This window comes from Mustela nigripes, chromosome 11 (assembly GCF_022355385.1).
Source record: "Mustela nigripes isolate SB6536 chromosome 11, MUSNIG.SB6536, whole genome shotgun sequence".
In the NCBI taxonomy this organism is placed as follows: domain Eukaryota; kingdom Metazoa; phylum Chordata; class Mammalia; order Carnivora; family Mustelidae; genus Mustela; species Mustela nigripes.
Genome location: NC_081567.1, coordinates 30,876,466 through 30,900,893, shown reverse-complemented (window position 1 = coordinate 30,900,893; position 24,428 = coordinate 30,876,466). Strand labels below are relative to the sequence as shown.

At 37.6% G+C, this 24,428-nt stretch overlaps 1 protein-coding gene across 2 annotated transcripts in view; it reads left to right on the top strand.

Annotated features, from left to right (window-relative positions):
* The first annotated feature begins 459 nt into the window (after window positions 1–459).
* The window catches only part of ATF7IP2 (activating transcription factor 7 interacting protein 2), a 54,360-nt gene continuing 30,391 nt past the window's right edge, over window positions 460–24,428 (top strand). Inside the window, exons 1-5 of one of the 2 annotated variants that reach the window (XM_059415980.1) lie at window positions 460–540; window positions 14,397–15,244; window positions 16,348–16,472; window positions 20,207–20,341; window positions 21,111–21,209. In XM_059415980.1, the coding sequence (XP_059271963.1) occupies window positions 14,407–15,244; window positions 16,348–16,472; window positions 20,207–20,341; window positions 21,111–21,209 (1,197 nt within the window). In that variant the 5' untranslated portion in view covers window positions 460–540; window positions 14,397–14,406. The remainder of the gene's footprint in view (window positions 541–14,396; window positions 15,245–16,347; window positions 16,473–20,206; window positions 20,342–21,110; window positions 21,210–24,428) is intronic. The other variant, XM_059415981.1, reaches the window with a different exon arrangement.

The following is a 24,428-nucleotide window of genomic DNA, read 5'->3' as shown; positions in this document are numbered from 1 at the left end:
AGGACAATTTAGGAAAACTCAAGAAAACACAACTGGGCTAGGCCCATTCGCCTGAGTCGCAAAATTTAAGGAGTCGCCCCCAAACTCCGTAATCCAGGTAACTGAGACTTTAAAGGCAATATTCTGAAAATTCAAGTCGGTTTTTGCAAACAAAGTTTCCCTGGTCATGACTTTCGGAAAACTTTCCAACGCGTCGCGTGAGTCCCTCAGAGCAACGGCCCCGGCTCGCGGCGCCACCACCGGGCGAGCGCGGGCGACAGCCGGACAAAGAGGCAGCGTAACCGCCAGCGAGATCTCCGCACCCCGCAGCCGACGGCCACTTACCGGCCGCTTTTCCCCGCCCCCGCCCGGCCCACTCCACCAGGGCGCCCCTGATTGGCTGGGCCGCCTCATGTTCACGCTTCCATTGGCCGAGAGGCCGGCGGGGGCGGGCACGGGCAGACTTACCTCCACAGGTCCCCGCGGGAGCGTTATTGTGCGCGGCGGTTGCTGTTCGTTGAGCTTCTGTTGAGAGAAGCGGCCGGCGCGGCGCCGCCGGAGGTACGTTGGGGCCGGGCGAGAGCCCCGCGCGAGCGGCGGTTGGTCGAGTCGGCGGTTGCGCGGCGCCGCGCGCCTGAGGGCCGAAGCCCCGGGACGCCGCGCAAGCAAAGCGGTCGCGGCGGCGGGGCCGACCGAGAGGCGCCCGCAGAGTGGCTCGGGGGCTGGGGCCGGGAGGACGCCCGCGACGGGCGAGAGCACGCGTCCGCGGCGCTTCCCAAGGGGGGCGGTGCGGGGAGCGGCGGCGGCGGCGGCGTGCGCCCCGCGTGGGAGTCGCGGCTGCGAAGGGACACGGCGACGGCCGCCACGGGGTTTTGTCCTTCCGAGTAAGTACGGGATCGGGGCCCGGCCGGACTACGTTTAGCGGCTCCGGGGTTAAGTGGGACCCCGCACGGCGCTGAGCGGCTGGCTGAAGATCCGCGGGGCGGGAAGGCTGTCGTGGACCGGGGGTCCGGGGACAGAGGGGATCCCCAGAGATCCAGCGACCCAGGTCCTAGGGGGGCCCGGCGCGCAGACGTGGGCCGGACACCTGTTGGCGCCTAGGGGCGCTGGGGATGCTGTCGCCGAGTCGTCCCGGAGGTGGCTTTCCCTCTCCGGCCCAAGCTTGAATATAGGTGCGTATCTGCTTACGAAACCGTCTTCTCCTTCTGACCGGCTTTCCCTCCTATTTGGGCCAAGTTGGAGGATGTGTGCGGTAGAGGAAGCGTTTAGTTTGCTTTTGTCTCTCCGACTCGAGTCCGACTGTACTTGGAAAATTGACCTCTTCCAGCTTTGCCTGATACGGGGCCGGACGACCAAGCTGCGGACGTGGTGAGCCGGCATCTGCCATGGGCTCCAGGACGAGCTAGCTTTCACTGCCCCAAAGATGTCACATGGTCAAGATCTAGAAGAAGGAGGGTGCTCGGTGGCCCCGTAAAGGAAAACGTTGGACGAATTTGCGTCTCGTCCACGGTAAACCGACTTCGTTTACGCCAGCCTGGGATTCCATACACTTACGGTGAGGATTTTGTCCTGTGTTTACCGGTAGCCAGGAACCGATCCGAGACATGGGTATTTGCAAAACGCGGTGAAGAGCAGTCAAGACAAAGGTAACTTGTGTCACAGGAGAGCTACTGAAAAATGCAAAAATGAAGCCTCCGAATCAAGGAGTAATTACGTCGAGTTCAGCGTTTGTCAAGTGTGCCTTCGTAGTTTATCCTTCAGTCCGGCGTTTAGAGACGCTGGGTCTGACCCTGATCAAACTAATCTGCTTAATGCTCAGTCTTAACCTGCAGATTTGTACAGACCACATCCCAAGACTGTCTTCTGCCTCAACAGAAATGCAAGTACAGTGCCGTATTGGAAATGATTTACGTCTCTTAAGAACTGGTGTGTCTACGTACATCTTGAATATTCTGCTCTGTTTGACTCCCGTACCTCACCTCAGCTCTCAGTTCACTGTATTTCCTTGATCTTTGTATCTTGAATTCCAGGATTAAAATACTGTGTGACCCTCCCTTCTTTGTGCATATTCTGTAATTCTCTTTTAGTGGGTGTTTACAGATGTATTTCATTTCATGTAATCAAATTTTAAGTAATATACTGGGTAGTTGTTACCAATAAAAATAAACTTTATAACTTTAAATGTGCAAGAGTGTTCTCATTGAATTGAGTGAGATTACATTAAATATAAAACTATCTTATTTTGTCTCATATTATTGCACCATTTAAATGCTCTGCTCTCTGAGTCTTTTTTTTTTTAAGATTTCATTTGAGAGAAAGAGCACATGAGCCGGTTGGGGGGGGCAGTGACAAGCAAACTGCCCACCTAATGCTTGATCCTATGACACGGAGATCATGACCTGAGCCAGAGTTAAGACTCTAACTGACTGAGCCACTCAGGCACCCCTGTTCTAAGAGTCTTAAACCTTGATAGATATACCTTTAAAATGCATTACTGTAGACTCAGGTACCTAATTTCTTATCATTCTTCAGCTTTATCAATCTCAGTAAGCCAGAAAAATTGTAGTCAGGCTGTATTTGGAGAGAAATAACACTCTGAGTAGGGCAGATACTCGGATGTAGTTTGCATTTTTAAACTTCTGATTAAATTTCTTGGGATGTAAGGGATGTTCCTATGAACAGATCTTACTAAATTTAACAATTATGTAGATGCACTAAATGTATCTACTAAATACGGTACCATTAATGTACCTCTGTGACACTGTGTATAGTGCTGCTGATAAGAAATAGCTTAGAGATAACTATTGCAAAAGTTGCTGAGGCCTGTTTTGATACTTTAAGGAAAGAATGACCCTGGCTGGCTTTCCAGAAGTTAATTTTTGTAAGTTGGGTATACATTTAAGTGGCATCTTATATAATACGAAAGTCCTCTTCCTGAGGATATAAAAGTAAACACACATCTCTGCCCTTAAAGCTCATCACTATAAATAAATGTTTGTAATAGGGTATTCAGATAAAGTTGTTCTCTTGAGGGAAAGCTTTTTTAAAGAGGTGATCTTTAAACATGACCTTGAAGGAATGAGGAAAAAGGGGAAACACCGATAGATGACAGTTCCGATGAATTAAAACAGTGAAAGGTTTATAGGAAATGATAAGATAAAATTCAATAGCTTCAGGAAAAAGAAAATATAGGAAAGCTAATCCAATCATGCTAGTCTGATTATGTAGAAAATACTTGCCTGTTACAAGTTAAATATTGATTTAGCTACAAATCTGATAAAAAGGTATAGAGAGCTAAATTTCATCTGTAAGTATAGAAATTTGATAATGGTTAGAATTTGTAACAACTAGTGTGAACATATTACTTTAAAATGCTGATCTATTAAATAAAAAAAACCAAGTTGCTAAATTAGTTAAAATTGACTGCCACTAGACATTAAGGAGTGCTGATAAGCATCTACTTCCTTTCATTATGAGCACTTTATAATGTTTCATTTTATGGTATTCCATTGATAAAAGATTAAAAGCAAAATTGTACTAGCACTTTTAGAAGGTGGCTGATGGCAGCTGGCCCATGGACCACTTAGAGGAATAAGGATTAGTTTATTCTCATGAGATTATCACCTGGCACATGATCAGGTTTTGTCATTTTGTTGATTATTTATATACCTCTGAAGATGACCCTGTCTCTTCATAACTGCTTACCTGATTTGTACTTGTGGTACAAGATTTCTTTGTGTCTTAAGATCCTGAGTTTAAATGCTGGCTCCAAACTGTGTTTCCTGGAACAAGTTATATAACCTAGTTCTGGCTGGTTTTTTTTTAAGTTTCACTTTTAGTAAAGGTAAAGTAAAGATCTGGTTCACTGGATTTTTAAAAAAATATAACAAGAATTGCCATTTGTTTAGTGCTTACATGTATTAAGATAACCGTCTCAACAAGAAGCATTATGAGAGATTTCATAATGAAGAAAACCAGTCCATCACTAGGAATAAACTCAAATCAGTATCTACTCAAAGCTTCAAACTATATATAAAAAAAAAAGCACAATGATTAAATAAAAAAAAATAGACAAACCCACAATCAATGTTTTGAATAGCTGGAAGGTTGTGAACAGCACAGCTAAAAACAATCTGAACTTGTTGGCATTTTCGTATAACACCACCACGCCCAACAGTGTTGAAGGACATGTTCTGCTCAAGTATACGTGGAACTTTTGGAAAAATTGGCCATGAAGCTAGCCTCAACAAATAAAAGACTGAAATCACTTGGGAGGATATTCTCTGACTACAGTGCAACTAAGCTAACTTCCAACAAAAATATAAATGGGAATCTGCAATTGCCTGGATATGAATGTTTTAAATAATTCACAAGTGATGGAAGGAATTGTAATGGAAATGGGAAAAAGTTTGAACCAAATATTAAAATTGAGGTAGGGTTTATCAAAAGGTATATAATTCAACTAAAGCAGAACTAGAGGAAAATTTTACAGCTTTAAATGCAAAGTGAGAAGGGGAAAGGAACTGAAAGTTAAAGATCGGCATTTTCATCTCAAGCTGGAAAACGAACAACAAATCAAGCCTGAAGAAAATGGAATTAAAATGCCAAAAGGAAATGATGAACACTAAGTACAAGAGAAAGTCAGAAAAGCCAGAAGTCAGTGCTTTAAAAACACTAATTCAATGGATAAATTTCTAGTAAGAATGATGAAGAAATCACTGATATCAAGATTAGAAAGATCACTACACAAGGCTCAGTGAAGCCTGGCTGGCTACAAGGGAAAAGAAGGAGCGGTGGGAGCAACAACAGCTGACAGAGTCCCTGTGCCAGGCAGCCATGGGCCAGAGTGACTTTAGCCTCCTGAACCACTGGTGCCAGGCTTGCTGCAAAACCAACTTCCAGTGCCAGTGGGTGCCAATATATTTCTGATGCCACCTTTCTGACATCTGCCCAGATGCGCTAAGAAGCTGGTGCAGGCGCTAAGACATCTGGAGGCTGAGCCTGGCCTGAGCTGCCACCACCCCCATATATATTCTAAAAAGAAAAGTACTACAGATCTTGCAAATGTTACAAATATAATTAGAGAATACAATGAAGAACTTCATAAATGTGAAATTCTGTTGAAAGAAAAACAACTAAAGGTAACAGATGTAGAAAATATGAATGGTCCTGTGTCCATTTTTAAAAATTCAGTTATTACTGAAAAGCTTTATCATCGCTAAGTTAACTCCAAACCCAGATGGCATTATGGTGAATTATTTCTAACCTTTAAGGAAGAAGTAATACCATTTGCAAAGAAACTGAAAGAATTTCCAGTTTTATGGGGCCACCATACATAACCTTGGTGTCAAAACATGATAAAGGAAAATTATAGGCTTTTCTCTCCTAATACTGATACAAAATTCAATTGAATTGAACTAAAAATTGAATCCAGAACATGGAAGAGTATCTAGGAATAAGCTACATTAATATTTTAAAATATCAACATGATGCAAATTAATAGAAAAAAGAGATTATGTGCTCTTCTAAGTACATATGAAAAGACATTTGATTAACTTGAAAACACAATCATGGTAAAATCTTAACTGGGAATGAAAGGATAATTATTAATCTAATAAAGTGTATCTCTAAAAATTATTACAAAAATCATATTTAGTGGTGGTATAATGAAATACCACACCTTACCCAAGTTTGGTGATGAGAAAGCATGTGCACTAACAGCATACCTACTCATATACTGGAGGTTCTAAATGTAGTAAGACAAGAAAAGAAAAAAATAAGGATTAACAAGAAAAATCATGACATTGCCTTCATAGAAAATTCAAACAAGTGAATCTGATGACTTAATTGGAGATGTGATCAGTTAAAACAGTGCTTATATTTCTCTGTAATAGGTAGACGTGAAATTTTAAAAATGTTTTATTCATTTGAGAGAATGAATTTGTAAGAAGAGTACAAGTAGGGAGGGTAAAAGAGAGGAAGAGGCAGACTCTGCGCTGAGCAGGAATCTCAGTCCAGTGCTTGATTTGATCTCAGGACCCCAGAATCATGACCTGAGCCTAAGGCAGATGCTAAACCAACTGAGCCACCCAGGTACGCCATAAGTATGAAATTTTAAAATGCCACTTGTAAAGCATTTTAAGCTGATACCTAAGGCATTAAAGGAAGGAATAGAGGATCAAAAGATACAAGGCTTATAAAGTAAAATGTAGACATAAATTGAACTATCAATAATGTCAAATATGAATGGATTAAACGATCTAGTCACATAAGAGATTTTCAGACTGGAGGAAAAAGAGCATCCAAGTATGTGCTGTCTACAGGAGATACACCTTAGTTTGAAAAATATAAATAATGTTGAAAGTGAGAAGATAGAAAAAGATCTGTCGTACAAAGAGCAGCCGTAAGAAATTGAGTGGTTATACTGATGTCAAACAAAATAGACTTTAGAATAAAAATTTTACTAAAGGTAAAGAGGGATGTTTTATAATAAAAGGACTAGTCCCTTCCGGCGCCTGGGTGGCTCAGAGGGCTAAGCCTCTGCTTTCAGCTCAGGTCATGATCTCAGGGTCCTGGGATCAAGCCCTGCATTGGGCTCACTGCTCAACAGGGAGCCTGCTTCCCTTTCTCTCTCTGCCTGCCTCTCTGTCAAATATATATATATTATATAATATATAATTATATATATATAATATATAATTATTTATATGTATTATATATAAAATTATATAAATATAAAATTATATATAAATATATAAAATTATATATATAATACATATATTTTATATATATATATATAAAAGGACTAGTCCCTGAGGAAGTTGGAACAATTACATATATGTCCATATATGTGTGTGTATGTATATATTATATACACCCAATAGCAGCACCAAAATACATACAGCAAATATTGACAAGAATTGAAGGGAGAAATAAACAATTCAGTAATAATGGTTGGTGACTTCAATACAGTGCTTTCATAATGGATAGAAAACTAGGCAGGAGATCAGTAAAGATTTGAGTAACACTGAAAGCCAAGTAGACCTAGGAGACATCATGTAGTCAAAATAACAGCAGAATAACACATTGTTCTCATGTACATAGAACATTCTCTGATATAGACATACTAAGCCATAAAACAAACTTCAGCAAATTTAAAAGGATTGAAATCAATGAAGTACATCCTCTGACTACAGTGGAATGAAATTAAGATTCAGTGCCAAGAAGAAATTTGAGAAATTCACTACTGTACCTAAATTAAAGAACTGCTAAGTAACCTATGGGTCAAAGAAACTCCTCAAGAGAAATTAAAAAATACTTAATGACATAACATTCCAAGACTTTGAAGTGAAATTAAAGCAGTTGTTTGAATGAAATTTGTAGTCAGGGAGCCAGGATAACTCAGTCAGCTGAACGTCCAATTCTTGGTTTCAGCTCAGGTCTTAATCTCAGGATCATGAGATTGGGGCCCAGCAGCGGCTCCACAATCAGCAGGGAGTCTGCTTGAGATGCTCTTTCTCCCTCTCCCCTACTTGTGTGCGCTCACGCTCTCTCTCGCTTTCAAATATTTTTTTCTTAAGCAGGAAACTTGTAGTGATGGACACCTATTTTAAAAAAGAAAGTCTTGGGGTACCTGGGTGGTTGAGTGTCCAACTCAGTCTCAGCTCTGGTATTGATCTCAGGGTTTTGAATTCAAGCCCAGCATGGGGCTCCTACTTTAAAAAGGATAAATAATAAAGAAATAAAATCTCAAGTCAATAACCTGACCTTTAGTCTTACTACAAAAAGAAGAGCAAACTAAACCTAAGTCAGAAGAATGAAGGAAATAATAAAGATTACAGCAGAAAGTAATAAAATTAAGAAAAAAAAAAAAACCCAGAAAATCAAGGAACCCAAAAGTTGTTTTTCAAAAAGACTGACAAACCTTTACCTAGACTGAATATGAAAGAGACTCAAATAACTGAAATCAGGAATGACAGAGGGAGCATTACTACCATCCTTCCAGAATTTAAAAAAAAAAAATAAATTGATGAGAATACTATAGAACAATTGAACAATTCACTTCATACCAATCAAATAAATGGTTGAAATAGACAAATTTCTAAAGAGACCCAAATAACCAAAACTGACCCAAGAAGAAATAGAAAATCTGAACAGGCCTATAACAAGTATAGGGACTGAATTAGAACATAGAAAAGGCCAGTATCAGATGGCTATATTGTTGAATTCTACAAAACATAAAAAAATACCAATTCTTTTTTTTTTTAAAAGATTTATTTATTTATTTGACAGAGAGAGAGAGAGATCACAAGCAGAGAGGCAGGCAGGGGTGGGGGGGAAGTAGGCTCCCCACTGAGCAGAGAGCCTGATGTGGGGCTCAGCCCCAGGACCCTGGGATCGTGACTTGAGCCAAAGGCAGATGCTTAACCCACTGAGCCACCGAGGTGCCCCCAAAATACCAATTCTTTGCAATTTTTTTTTTAAGAAACAGAAGAGGAAGAAACACTTCCCTAATCATTCTGTGAGGCCAGGAGGCCAGTATTCTTCTGAAAACAAAATCAAAGACCTCACAAGAAAACTGCAGAACAGTATCTCTTATGAATATAGATGCAAGAATCTTCAGCAAAATACTAAAAAATTAAATCCAGCAACCCAGGGAAAGGATTATACACCATGACTATGTGATATTTATCCCAGAAATATGTATATGGCTGTTCTATCTTCTGGATGGATTCACCCTTTTATCAATATATCATGTCCTTCTCTGTCGCTTGCAAAAGTTCTTGACTACAAATCTATTTTGTCTGATATGATTATAGCTACCCCACTTCTCTTTCAGTTGCTGTTTGCCTGGAATATATATTTTTATCTATTTTCAATCTACTTGTGTCTTTAGATCTCAGCTGAGTCTCTTAGACAGCATATAGTGGGATCACTATAGTGTTGTTTTCTAATCTGTTTTGTCAAACTAGCTCTGCTTTTTAAAAAAAGATTTTATTTATTTATTGAGAAAGGGGGGTAGGAGCCAAGTGAGAGGAAGAGGGAGAGAGTCCCAAGCAGACTCTCTGCTGAGCACAGAGCCCAACCTGGGACTCGATCCCATGACCCTGTGATCATGACCTTATCCCAGGAATGTAAGGCTGATTTCACATCCAAAAATATATTAATGTAATCTACCAGATCAATAGAATAGAAAACAGAGCCATATGATTTTGTTAATAGATGCTAAAATATTTTCTAACAAAATATAATGCTCCTTTACAATAAAAATACTGAACAAAGTAAAGATAATTGGGAAATTCCTTATCCTGATAAAGGTAATCTGTGAAAAATCCACTGCTAACACCATACAGAAGGGTTAAAGACTAAAGATTTTTTCCCTAAGTTAGAACAGGACAAGGATGTCAACTTTTGCCACCTCTGATATATTTCTGTTCAGAATAGGCAAGAAAAATTAAATATAAGCATCAAGACTGGGAAAGAAGAAATAAAACTACTGACATGTGACAGGCTTTTGTTTGTAGATAATCCTAAGGAACACCCCCCCCCCCCCCCCAAAAAAAAACTAGAGATAAAAATAAGGTCAACAATGTTGCATGCAAGATGAATATAGTTTTCTATTGTATTTCCATGTATTTGAAATGAAAAAATCCAAAAATGAAATCAAGAAAAATAGTTTCATTTACAACAGTATCAAAAAGAAGTGCAAAACTCTAAATACTACAATACACCTTTGAAAGAACTAAATATTGAGGTAAATGGAAAGACTTCCATTTTCTTGGATCAGAGTACTTGATAAAACCGAGGTAGCCAGACACCCTAAATTGATCTATCTAGGTTCAACAAATCCCTATCAAAGTTGAGTAGGCTTCTTTGTGGAAATTGTTAATCTCATCCTGAAATTCACATACATATTTAAGGAACTCAGAATAGCCCAAACAATCCTCAAAAACAAAGTTGAGGACTGCTATCCTAAATTTAAAACTAAACAGAAAGCTATAGTAATTGAGACCTACATATCAGTGGGATAAAACTGAGAATCCTGAAGTAAACCTTAAGATTTAAATTAATTGGTCTTGACAAGAGTGCTATAACAATTCACTGCGGGACAGAGTAGCCTTTTCAAATGGTGCCGGAACAACTATCCACATATAAAACAATAAATGAATGATCTTCACACTGTTTATAATTATTAAAATGGATCAAAGCTATAAACTTTGAAACAGGAGTAATCTTCACGACCTTGGATTAAGCAGTGGTTTCGTAGATGTGACTCCAAAAGCTCAAGCTACAAACACAGAACTAGGGCACCTGGGTGGCACAGTCAGTTAAGCCTCCGATCCTTGGTTTCACCTTAGGTTGTAATCTCAGTGTCATGAGACAGCCACTTGTTGGTCTCTACACTCAGCTCAGAGCTACTTAAGACTGTCTCTTCCTCTGTACCCTACCTAAGATAAATAAGTAAATCTTCTAAAAAATGAAAAACTGTAATTTTTCAAAGCATATGACCAAGAAGTAGAAAAGACCCACAGAATGTGAGAAAAGGTTTGCAAATCATAAGTGAAAAGGGATTGAAATCTAGAATATATATATATAATTCTTACAAGTCAATAATAAAAAGGCAAATAATTCAATTTTAAAGTGGGCAAATGATCTGAATAAATAAGACAAGTGGCCAATAAGTAGCATCATTAACCATCAAGGAAATGCTTATCAAAATGACAGTGACGTACCACATCACTCTCACCAAGATGACTCTACTGGAAAGACCTAATAGTGTTGATAAAGAAATTAAGACTAAATCCCTCATACACTCCTGTTGTGAATGTAAATTGGTCCAGATGTTTTTGAAAACAGTTGTTCCTCAGAAGGCTAAATATGGAGTTACAGTATGATTCAGCAGTTCCATATAGGCATATAACCAAGAGAAATGATCACACAGAAACTTACAAGTAAATGTTTATAGCAGATTTATTAATAATAGCCTGTTTTGGCTCTGAAGTAGATTTAAATATCCAAAATTATTCTTGGAAGTATATCTAACATAAAAGTAAGGTAAAATCTGAGATGTAAAGTTCAAATCCTTTTTGTTTACTTAAGTAATTTCTATACCTGATGTGGTGATCCAACTCACAACCCAGAGACTGAGTCACGTGCTTTTCTGACTGAACTAGCCAGGTATCCCTTGAACACTTTAAGATAATATATATTTAAATAATCTTGTTTTACTCTTCAGTAGTTACTGAAACATTGGCTGAAATGCTTTTTTTTTTTTTTTTAAGATTTTATTTATTTATTTGAGAGAGAGAGAGAGAAAGCATGAGAGGAGAGAGGTCAGCAGGAGAAGCAGACTACCTGCTGAGCAGGGAGCCTGATGTGGGACTTGATCCCAGGACTCCAGGATCACGACCTGAGCCGAAGGCAGTCACTTAACCAACTAAGCCACCCAGGTGCCCTGGCTGAAATGCTTTTAGAAAACTTCTAAATATACTAGAATTCATGGAATCGTGAAGCATATGTAGACCATATAAAAAGGACATTTTCATGTTTGGGTAAAATGTAGAGATAACAACCAATAGAAAGTAAAATATAATAGCAAAAAGCTGTGAAAATTATAAGGCATAACACCAAGTATAAGTTAAAGCTTTAGTGGCAATATTAAATGTAAATGGATTAAATTCTATTAAAAGATTCATTAGGCTAAAAATATTTTCAATAACTTACAAGAGACCTCTAAAATTGATGGGATGGACAACAGTATGGTCAGCAAGATTTACATCATCAGATAAATGAATGATAACATTTTTAAAGTTCAAAATTAACAGGATACGGTCTAACAATTAATTATACACCTGAGGGCAAAATGAAATTAGATCCCTTCTTCTCAGTATATTTTGAAATCAATTCTAGATGGATTAAGGACTTAAATTATGAAAGACAGATCTTTAAAACTTGAGAAAATATAGATGACTTCTCTTTCCTACCTTGTGCTGCTGGACAGTACCATGATTCTAAAGATCTGTGTGACATGTTGCTTATTTGACAGCAAAGGATTCAAGCTGGCTGGAGAAAATCAGAAGTTCTGATGATAGCAGGGATCCCCAGTTAGACTGTCTTTTTCTTTTTATTCTCCCAATAATAAATTTCACTAAACCTCTCTAAAATATGTAAACTGTCATTTGTCTTTTAGGCAGTTACCAGTATTTAACTTCCCTTTTACAGGAAGTTTTACTTATTTTTCCCTAAGCATACCAATGCAGAGGTTTTCCAAGTGAAAGACCTCTCCATAGTGCCCTGGGTTTTACCAACTAACAAGTTGTATGCTGTTATGACCAATTTTCTCATGTTTGTAAACTTAAAAATAATTTTCTCTGAGCAAGTATTCCTACCAGAGATTCACTCATGTCTGCTTTTATGTATTTTTTATAATTGCACAACAGTGGTGCAGGTCTGTGTCCTGAGATAACTTAGATCAGAAGGTTTCTGTACCACCAGTCGGCCTCACTATTTCACATATTACCTAGAGGTGGGGAAGGATTTCTCAAGAGAGATTAACCTTTAGCCATTAAAGAAAAAAAAAAGAAATCTCTCTATATTAAAATTAGGAAGATCCAAAGACAAGCCACAAATGAGAGAAGATACTTGTAACTCATACAACAAATGATTGACAGAGGATTATTATTCATAATAAGTTCTCTTAAAAAGTAAATGAGAAAAGATAACCCAATCAAAAACAAAATAAGTAAGACGAAACCAAGAATTTAGCAGATACGGAAATATGTATAGCTAATAAACATAGGAAGATGCTACTAGTTAGGGAAATGCAAATTAAGACTGTGAGATATTTATCTATATCCAAGTAGATTTGTAAAAATTCAGTCTGACAACACCAAAGGCTTGAGAGCATGTGGATAATGTGGTAACTCAAACATTGCCCATAGGGATGTAAACTAGTACACCTGCTTTGGAAAATAATTTAACTATCTTGAGAATTTGAACATTTGCGTATCTTATTGCTACCCAACAAATCCACTCAAAAAATATTTGTAGACATGCTCCTTGAAACAGTAGTCATAGCAGTAATATTAGTGAGAAAAAGAAAACTGAAGTGACTCAAATATACTTTATAGAGAACCAGATAAGTACCTTTTTTTATACTGGCCCAATGGATCATTATGATGCCATTAACATTGTATGAATTACTGCTATACACAGTTTTATGAATGAGTCTGGGGATATGTGTGAAGACATGTTAGAAAACTCTGTAGTTTGCTCAAAAGTAAGCAGAATAAAACTTGGTTGTTTACACATCACATTTATAATGAAATTAATGTAAAAAGTAATAGAAGTATAAACTCAAAACTCTTGATCTGGGCTTAGGTCTTGATCTCAGGGTCATGAGTTCAAGCCTTTCATTGGGCTCCACACTGCTGGTCATGGAGCATACTTAAAAAGAAAAAAATTAATCAACCATGCCAGAAGAAAAACTTTTTTTGTTCATTCTCTCTATGGGAAATACTGCAAAAATTGTGTTCATGAAGAGGCAATCAAATATGTAGTCCTAGAGGGAAAAACCTTATATTGAGTCAGGCCCTTAATTAATGAAGGTATGCTATTTTTTTGGATTTTTGATTTTCATTTTTAAGAAAAATTTTTTGGATTTTTGATTTTCTTTTAATTTTGTTTTTGTTTTTCAGAGTTAGGCTACAAGCCCAGCATGGCGCCCAATACAGGGCTTGAACTCATGACCTTGAGATTGAGTGTCGGTGCTTACTAGCTGAGTCACCCAGACGCTCCTAGACATGACAGACAGGTTTCTAAAATTTGAATTTTTTGTGATTTTTTTTCTTGTTCTAAATAAATATTCACTTCAATTTCAGGTCTCACAAATCTTAGAACTGTTCCTGATCAAATGACATGGTAAATTAAAAAGATATAATAAAGGAAAGCTTCAAGTAAGATATAGTGATAAATGAAAAAATTAACATTAGGAAAGCTTTATGAAGGTGCCACTAGGTGTAGAAATGCAAAACTCTTCACAAAACCTTGAGTTTTGTTTTTATGAAGAAATGCAATTAAATCTTTAGGTTATGTAAGGTATGGCCTGCTTGGATAATTGAAACCAGACTTTAATGGTTATGGCAGTGAGGTGATACAAAAAGTGGCCAGATAAAATGAACAGGCTTAGTATCAAGTAGAGGCTTACTGGTGATATAAAGTGTGAATTTATATAGAATAGATTTATCGAAAAAAAATTAAAATTACCTGTACATTTTCAGTGACCCATGAAAATGGATGTAATTTTCAAGAAAAATAATTATCTAAATCTCTAGAAATAATCTGAACATTAATATTACAAATAAATAAGCTTTTGTCTGTTAGAGAAGTGCATTTAAATGTGACATTTTAAATTCTAGGGTATAAAAGATGGCAAGTCCAGATAGAAGTAAGCGGAAGATACTAAAAGCCAAAAAGACAATGCCTGCAAGTTGCCGGAAGCAAGTGGAAATGCTGAATAAGTCAAAGAATGCCGAAGCACTGAAAACAGCAAATGGGAGTAATGTGTCAAGTGGTAATCAGAATTCAAGTACTGGTGTCATAAACAGCAAACGTGGACATTCTGAAAATGCTTCTTTATTGGACTCTAACAAAAATTCAGTATGCTCAGAGGAAAGTAAAGCATCTTCTCAAAAAGTAATGAAACCACTAGAAATTGTTGATTCAGGAACAAGACTGGAATACACTGAAGAACAAGTTGTGTGCCCTTACCAAAAGCCAAGTAAAACAGTAGAATCTTCCAAGAAACTTTTTACACAAAAGGCAAAAGATTCACAGAACACTTCTGAAAATGATACTGAATGTCAGACAGATGTAACAAAATCCTGTTTTGAACAACACAAAGAAGATTGTAATCTGAAATCCATTTGCTGTCCATCTAACATATTGAGCGGTATGGTTCAAATGCCCAAAACTATAGTAAACAATACTTTGGATGATAAGAGAATTGACAAGATAGTTTCCTATTTACAAACAAATTCCAATTCTGAGTTGTGTGATAAAAGACAAGGTGACATTTTAAGTTCAGATACCCGTTTTGTGTCTGTTGATAAAATACCCAAGTTGGTGAATTCAGTCCTTTCCACTAACTGTGCTACCAACATTTTGAAAAGTGAAGAATCCCGTAGAACCTGTCATTCCAACATTTCAAATTCTGAAAGTATAGACTCAACACGGCTGTCAGCACTTGACGCTGATAGTAATAACAGTAAGTGTATACTTAAGCATCTTTTGGGGAAACTAAAATAGTCACAGTCAACTTTCCTTTTGGGATTTTTATTTTTTATTTATTTTATTTTTTTTAGCCTCAGATACAGAAACCATAGAGTATATAAAGCCAGGAAAAAAGTAAATGATGACAATAATTGTTTTGGAGTATCTTGTTTCCAGACCATTTAGGGTGAGGAGGGGGAAAAGGTGTCCTCCATATCTGAAGGGAACTAAATTCTTCCAAAGAATCAGTCGTTTTCCCTTGAGAGTACAGAAAATCAAAGTGTGACTTACGGCAATTGTTTATTTCATCCTCATGTCTTCTGATTTTGAAGTTTTATTTATTATATTAATAAGGAGGCTAGCTGAAAGAGTGAGTTTTTTTAATTATGGTAAACTCATTTCTTTCCATAGAATTGACCTGTATCATATGCCAAGTGTAAGCTGATAGATAATATGTATATATATGTATATATATGTAAACATACATACATGTAGGCTTGGAGTGACAGAAACATCAAATAGTTAACCAATGAAATTCTAGACTTATGAAATCATTAAAATAGAAAAAATAAATTTCATTCAAAGTAGAATATTTTTTGTAAGTTAATGATATATAAGAGATATATATATAAGATACATAAGAAAAAACATTTCATAGGATAAACTTTATTTGTGTTCTTGTCTAGGCTACATAGTGATTATTTAACAAGATAGATTTAAAATTGCTTAAAAATAACAGCATCACCTATTAAAAATATGTCATACTGCCTAAGTAACTATATAAAAATAATGTGAGAACACTTAAGTAACTAGAGGTCTAAGTGCTATAAGTTATTCAGTTTTTGTCAGAATTAAATAGGTATTAAATAAAGTTGAAAGGGAGGTGTATCGATACCAGAATCCTACCTATGAACCTAAGATAATAATTTTTTTAAGGTTAGGTTTATCACCATTTTTTAGACAATTTTATTTCTAAAAAATGCTTCCTTGGTCACATTTTAGTTTTTCTGTTTCCTTAAAGAGTCCCTGGATTAGAGAATTCCCAAATCCTTCCTTAGAAGGAATATTTTTACTTTCTGATCTTTTCATTTCCCCAAGGCCATAATCAAAAGAAGAGGATGTTTTCAGAAAGCAAAGAAAGTGTTAAGCGCGTGAAAACTTCAGAGCAAATTAATGAAAATATTTGTGTAGCTCTGGAAAAGCAAACAGCATTGCTGGAACAGGTAAAACACTGGTGCTTATATATTTGCTTCAGAAACTTCTGATTAGTATAAAATGATTAAAGTTCATTGATCACGATGATTTAGTACAGAAGATTTTCACTTGGTGCAAAGGTGATGCATGAAAACTGAATCAACTGATAGAGGTATTAAAGAAAGATAATTGTTTACATTACTAACACATATACAGCGTAACCTAGAGAATCATGTCAGGTAGAGTGCTATAGTAGAAAGAGAATGGACTTTTTAGTCACTATTACATTTAAATCTCCCAGAAAGTCAGACACTGCATGACCTGAAACTTTGCTGAATAATTCAGTCTCTTTTGTTCTGGTCCTGGGGTCCTCTGATCTGCAGCTACAGCCATTTGTGTATCTCGTCACAACTGACCTCTACTTCATAGACTCAGACAACCAGAAGTCCTGCTGCATTCGGATTTACTTGCCCTAACTTCCAGGTTTACAGAGAGAGGTTGGATTTTCTGATACTTCACTTTATAGCATCATCAAATGCACATTTCGCCCTGTTTTATTTCATTGTCAGACAACTTCCCATGTTTGATCAACTCTTGAGTTTAAGTGTAATGAACTTCAATTTTAATAGGTCCTGTAATGAGGACCTGTTTTAATGATCATGTTTTGCTATTTTACCACCACTAGAATTATTCAACTGAAAGTTATTACGTGGTAGATTAATGTCTTATCAACATTATATAATGGACCCAAATGTCTGAAGCCAAACCATCCTGCTGTTTCAGAAACAGAAACACTACTGTTTTCTAAAGCAGACCATTACAGTTATATAGTTACATATTATATGAATATGTATTCACATAATAATTAAGTGGAAACCTTTTTGAAAGAGTCATGCAGAACCAGCATGAAAGGTGAGTCAGCAGTTTTTCCCTTTCTACTTTGTCTTTTCTTCCAGGAAGACCAAAGAAAACGCTAATTTAAAAAGATGTAAATATTGTGTTATTGGCAGGAAAGGGGTAGCAGAATTATGGAGAGCATAGATTTAGCTTAAGAAAGAAGTTGGGGATTCCAGCTGTGTCTTATTCCCATTGATTAGTAGTTGAATTTAGAAATAAATTCTGATAGGGACATATAAAGACAACATTTAATCTTTGAGTATTTTGGTGTCACCGGCATGGAAAAATCACACTTTTCATTCATTACTATAATTTGTCTCACAAAACACTTAGTCTGAGTTGACAGAGAAAATGGTCCCTCCAACAAGGTTTGAGGAATGTGGTTTATTTTGTTTTCTCAACCACCACCTTCCCCGTCTGCGAAGTTTCTCACACATCCTCAGAGACATCTTGGTTTTTAGCTGATTACTATGGTTTTACCTATCTCCAAATAGCTAGCTTCCCATCATTTGATATTTTAATTCCTGTGCAGTTAACTCTCTAAACCACATCTATTTGGGTTTTGTTTTGTGGTTTTGTTTTGTTTTGTTTTTTAGTTTAAATCCCAGTGGAATAGGCCTACCATTCTGACATTATTGTTCCCCTAAGAGTCCCAGAGCCGTTGACTGTTCTTTTTTAAGGTTTTTATAAGGATCTTGGCCTCGTTGATTCCAATTAAATAACTGAAGTGGAGGAGTTTTTCTTGAAAGTCCATGTTACTCACTCTACCTACCATCTTAGAAAGGTGAGGCAGATTGAAAATATATACTTGCTAGTCTTTCTCCAATCTTTAGGCTACTTTCACTGCCAACTGCAGATTGTACCTAGGATTTCCATCAGCTACCATAATTTTGGACACAGTACCATCACCAGAAGACATTTACGAGGTATTTGGTGGAGGTTATTGTGTCTTCCTCTATTGTGTCTTCTTCCTTCCTTCTTCCTTCTATTGTGTCTTCCTTCCTAACACTGCCACTAAATGAGAACACATGTCCATTCTAACCAGAAGGAACAACCTATGGATGGAGATTTAGTCCTTTTAAATAACCAAGTTTTAAGAGTCTGCCTCCATCTGAATCACCCAGAGTACTTACTTGTTTAACTTGTGGCTTACTGAGCTCACTGATAGTTGAAGACTGTTGTTTTAGGCTACTCTTTTCTCAAACTTACCTAATAAAAATTACCGGTGGTACCTGTTAATTAGGTTTCTAGGCCTTTTTCCAGGGAATTCTGTTTGGTGAATCCGGGGTAGGGCCTAGAAATCTGTGATTTTAACAAATACCCCATGTGTTAGCAGGGAAGTTTCATAAACCCTGTGTGATCTCTGCTTGTTAGCAAAACAGTATTTCCACATTCAAAATATTTAGAAAGTTTCTCCAAGACTCAGCTGAGTATGAGCTTTACATATTGAGCCCAGCCACTGAACTGGCAAGCCTGTAGTAATCCATAAGAAACACACATGGGTCACAGGTGTCACCTGTCAGTAAAAACAGTATGTTATTTTGAGCACTTACTAGTTGAATCAAATATTTGAAAGTTTGACAGTAAAAATGGTGATCATGTCTAATGTTGAGAAATCACTGAAGAAATGTTAAGCATTACAGAAAAAATCAAGTAGATGATAATGTTGAAAAGCAAGAACAATTGAAAATGAGAAGGAAAAACCTGGGGAATAATCAAAATTGCTGAATACCCCTAATCATCCCAATGACTACCAGTATAAAAGAGTTAGAAACTTTGTGTTCCAATTTCAAACACCGAGAAGCAGGAATTTAGGGGAAGGATACAAATACTGCTAATAAATACTTTGGGTGTATCATGACAGGTTTTGTTATTAAGAGACATTACCTACTATGTTACAAAAGCAGCTTACTGGAGAGTACCAATTCAGCAAAAAATTACAGTGGATATTTCTGAATAGATGGCTCAGGGGAGCTATTCATATCATTGGGCATTGAGATTAATTATGTTTTCTGAAAACAGTCCCGTCTGTTCTCTAAAACACAGCCAGATAATGAAATGCATTAATGTTTCATGTGATCACTACTACACGGTGTTATAACAGTGTGCATTATACCAAATAGCATTAGTCACTACCTAATTAGTCCTGACTTCCCTCCATTTTAGCAATAAAAAAGTCACCCCCTAAAAAAAAAACCTATGCAAGTAAAGCAGATTATCTTGCACATTTATTTCCTTTATATTAATTCCCTATTTTCTATTTTTTGGAGCTCTTTCCAATATTAACCTTTTATACTCTTACAAAAATCCTATGAGCATCACATGTTCAAAATGTCGTATTACCTCCCCATATGTGGACAAGGAAGATGAAGCGGAGAGATGTGACTTCCCAAAGGTCATAGAGCTTTGTTAATGGCTGGGTCAAGGCTCAGACTTTCATAATTTGCTTCATATCTACTATAGGCCAACCAACCATTTTCACTGGGCTTTGGCTTTTGGATAAGTGGAGCTCCTTTTGATGGAATACTTGGTTTCAATTATGCTCATTAAAAAATACAAATGCAATATAGGCTTTAACCTTTTCTTTAATACATATTATGGAATTAACTGAAACAGTATCAAATAAAAATTAGCACTGGGAGAATAAATTTATGTTCCAATGTATCCATATATTTAGATACTGGGTGTGTTTCACTAAATTTGATATTTGGACTTCTGGTAACATAAACATAAAAATGTGAAAAATGTATATTTTATCGATTACAGTAAATCCAGAGAAGAACGAAGCTATTTTTAAGGAGTAGAAAATAAAATTGCTTTTAAATTTGAAACATAGGGTGTTCTGGTTTTTATTTTAAAATTCTAGGTCAAACATTTGATTCGACAGGAGATCTGTAGTATAAATCACAAGCTATTTGATGATAAGCTGAAAGAATTGACTGAACGCATTGGGAAGACACAGTGCAGGAATAAACATGAAGCCATAGCTGATGAACTCTTCGTAAGTTTCTGATTTCATTTCAAGTAGAATCTGGTGATATTTTACGTGTTAGGAAAGGAAAACAATAAAGCAAACCCACATCATCCCTGACGGCAAGCTTGATGTACTATGCCGTAGGTAATAGAGGCTATTAGCAATATTTTTAGCAATACTTTTGGACCGTGTTCTTCTGTTATCAATGTTCTGTGTCAGTTTAATAGGCTTAATATATAGACAGTTTCTTTTAATTCGAAATATGTTCTGTATTAGAGCTTGTATGGTGTATTTCAAACTGGGGGTTTTTGTTTTGTTCTATGTTCCTAGGGCTACTCACTGATTGGTGTTTCCACCAACATTAATTTTATTATGGCTCAATTAAAAGTTTGATATTTTTATCTTTCATTCTTGTATGTCATACTGGCATCAAACATTTAAATCGTTGCTTCTGTAAGAAGTTCTCATTTTTTAAAAAGATTTTTATTTATTTATTTGACAGAGAGAGAGATCACAAGGAGGCAGAGAGACAGGCAGAGAGAGAGAGAAGGAAACAGGCTCCCTGCTGAGCAGACAGCCTGATGCGGGACTCGATCCCAGGACCCTGAGATGATGACCCAAGCTGAAGGCAGAGGCTTTAACTCACTGAGCCACCCAGGCGCCCAAGATTTTCTCATTTATTTGGGTAGATGCCTAAATCTTACAAGACTCCTTTGGCAGATACATAGTTTTTCCTCCCTCTCTATATATTATTTAGTACTCTGGTTTTGTATTTGTTTTTCTCTTTTTCTTCTAGGCAAAAATATCAAAACTTCAAAGACGTATTAAAGCAGTATTGCAGTCTCAGAAGAACTGCTTGGAACCAAATGTATTAACCAGTAATGCAGCCTGCAAGGTTGGTATAAACACATAGGAGTTTTTTGTTTGTTTGTTTGTTTTTTATTTATCAGAGAGAGAGAGAGCAAGCACAGGCAGACAGAATGGCAGGCAGAGGCAGAGGGAGAAGCAGGCTCCCTGACGAGTAAGGAGCCCGATGTGGGACTCGATCCCAGGACGCTGGGATCATGACCTGAGCCGAAGGCAGCTGCTTAACCAACTGAGCCACCCAGGCGTCCCAACACATAGTTTTAATTGCCTCATTGACCCACTGTTATAGGTAGTTGGATTTTAAGATATGAACTATATTTCCAAACTAAGAAGGCTTTAAAACTTTATATTCAGAATGTCCTGTGATGCTGTCTCTGGAGAAGCTCAGCTTAGGTGGCCAAAAGTAAATGCCACTTGTATTTCTTTCATCAAGAGAGTAGAGAGGTGATTTGTGATTCCCACAATTTTATCATGATAAAATGTTTTGAACAGATACTACAACAAAGTTGACAAAATTTTACAGTGAACATTTGTATACCCAGCACCAAAATTCTACCTTTACTTTTTTAATATGTTTAATATTTTTGCCATATATTTGTCTATCTGTTCATCTCCTAAGCCATTTTTATGTTTGGTGCATTCACAAGTGCTAATATATTTTTTGTGTCAAAATACACTTTGCAGTATACACGTCTAAAATATTTCAGCAGGGGTATTATTAGAGTTTGGTATCTGTTAATATTTTTATATAAAATTTAAGTATAATCTTTATTATACATTCACTGAATTTTTTTCTCGTAGTGTCTTTATTTGCTTTGACATCATATTTATGCTAGCCTTAGTAAATGAATTGGGAAGCATTCTCTCCCCTGTTTTTTGAGTCTGTGTAAGATTTTCTTACTTCCTTAAAGGTTTGATAGAATCCATGACTGAAGACTATCTGGGTAAGGAGCTTTCTTTGTAGGAAGATTTTTTCTTGAAATTCAGTTCTTTAATAGGTAAGGGGCAATTTGGATTTTTCTATTTCTTCTCGTATCAGTTTTGTAAATTATCTTCACAAGGAATGTGTCCCTTTTATCTAAGTTGTTGAATTTGTTGACATAAATTATTGACAAAATTTTCCTGTACTTTTAACATTTGTACATCTGTAGTGATAACTATTTCATTTCTGATACCAGTAATCTGTTTTCTTTTTTTCTTGATCAGTCTTGACTAGGGTTTTAAAAATCTTACTCTCTCTTCCATGTCTCTTTTCTGTTTTTTATAATTTCCTTACTTTTACTTACATTGGATATGATTTGTTCTTCTTTTTCCAGCTTAAGAGAAGAGCATTAATTTTTAATCTTCTTTTCTACTAGAAAACATTTAAAGCTATGAATTTCCCTCTAAGCACTGCTTTTTCTAAGCATCTTCTCGGTGATTAGACATTGCACTTTTTTTTTTTTTTTAAAGGTTTATTTATTTAGAGGGATGCCTGGGAGGCCCCGTCAGTTAAACGGCTGCCTTCGGCTCAGGTCATGGTCCCAGAAAGGATACAGCCCTGCCAGCAATGCTGGTACTACAGTAGTCCTTCCCCCTGGCTGTCCCAAATGAGGGATGATGGTCCTGCTGCTGTTTCAGGTGTGGAGTCCTGAGTCTTGGTCCCTGGCTGGGCTTGGCCGATACTGCTACTGCAGCCGGTTACGTCCACAGCTGCCCCACGTGTCCGGTGGGAACCAAGATGACACTAGCGCTGCAGTGAATATGGCTGCTGATTTTGCAGTGTGGAGTGGGGCTTCAGCCACCCCTGCCCTGGGTTTGGGGAGAAGAATGGGTCCCTGGCATCTGGGTCCCTGGGATCGAGTCCTGCATGGGGCTCCTTGCTCAGCAGGAAGCATGGTTCTTCCTCTGCCTGCTCTGCCTACCACTCCTGCTGCTTGTGCTCGCTCGCTCTCTCTCTCTCTCTCTCTCTCTCTCCGACAAATAAATAAAATCTTTTTTAAAAGATTCATTTATTTAGAGAGTTCATGAGCATGTGTGAGTGGGGGTAGGGGCAGAGGGAGAGCACCTCAAGCAGAGTCCATGGTGAATATGGACCCCAATCTGGGGCTCGGTCTCACAACCCATGAGATCACAATCTGAGTTGAAACCAAGAGCCATACCATTAACCCACTGAGCCATTCAGGCACCCCTAGACATTGCACTTCTGACTACAGATAATATAATCTTTGATGTACTGGTTTTTGTTTTAAGATTTTACTATTTGAGAGACAGAGCACAAGCAGAGGGAGAGGGAGAAGCGGACTCCCACTGAGCAGGGAGCCTTACATGGGGCAGATACTTAACCAACTGAGCCACCCAGGCATTCATTTGGTTTTCATCAGTTGAAAATAATTTATAAATTCCCTTATGGTATTGTTCTTTGACCCACTGAATTATTTAGAAGTGTGTGTTTAATTTCCAAACATTTGGAACCTTTTAAAATATCTTACTTTTATTGATACCTAATTTAATTTTATTTTGATCTGAGAACATACTGTGTAAAATTTCTGTGTCAAGAGTTACTGACACTCACTTTGTAACTTTCCTTGGTGAATGGTTCTTGTATCCTTGAATGCTGGATATAATGTATAAATGTCACTTTTGTGTTAATTTTGCCACAGAGGTTGATATTGGTGGATAATGACCCCCAAAAGAAATCCATGGATTAATCCCCAGAACCAGTGACTATGTTGCTTTATGTGCTAAAAGAAGCTCACAGATGCGGAGATTATCCTGGTGGGCTCAGTGTAATCACAAGGGTCCTTACAAAAAGGGAGTCAGGAAGGTCAGAGGCAGAAGAAAGAGATGGGACAGTGGAAGCAGAGGTTGGGATGACTGCACTGAAGACGGAGGAAGGGGGCTATGAGCCAAGGAATTCTGGCAGCTCCTAGAAGCTGGGAAAAAGGAAACACTCCCCTGAAACCTCCAGAAAGGATACAGCCCTGCCAGCAATGCTGGTACTGCAGTAGTCCTTCCCCCTGGCTGTCCCAAATGAGGGATGATGGTCCTGCTGCTGTTTCAGGTATGGAGTCCTGAGTCTTGGTCCCTGGCTGGGCTTGGCCGATACTGCTACTGCAGCCGGTTACGTCCACGGCTGCCCCACGTGTCCGGTGGGAACCAAGATGACACTAGCGCTGCAGTGAATATGGCTGCTGATTTTGCAGTGTGGAGTGGGGCTTCAGCCACCCCTGCCCTGGGTTTGGGGAGAAGAATGGGTCCCTGGCAT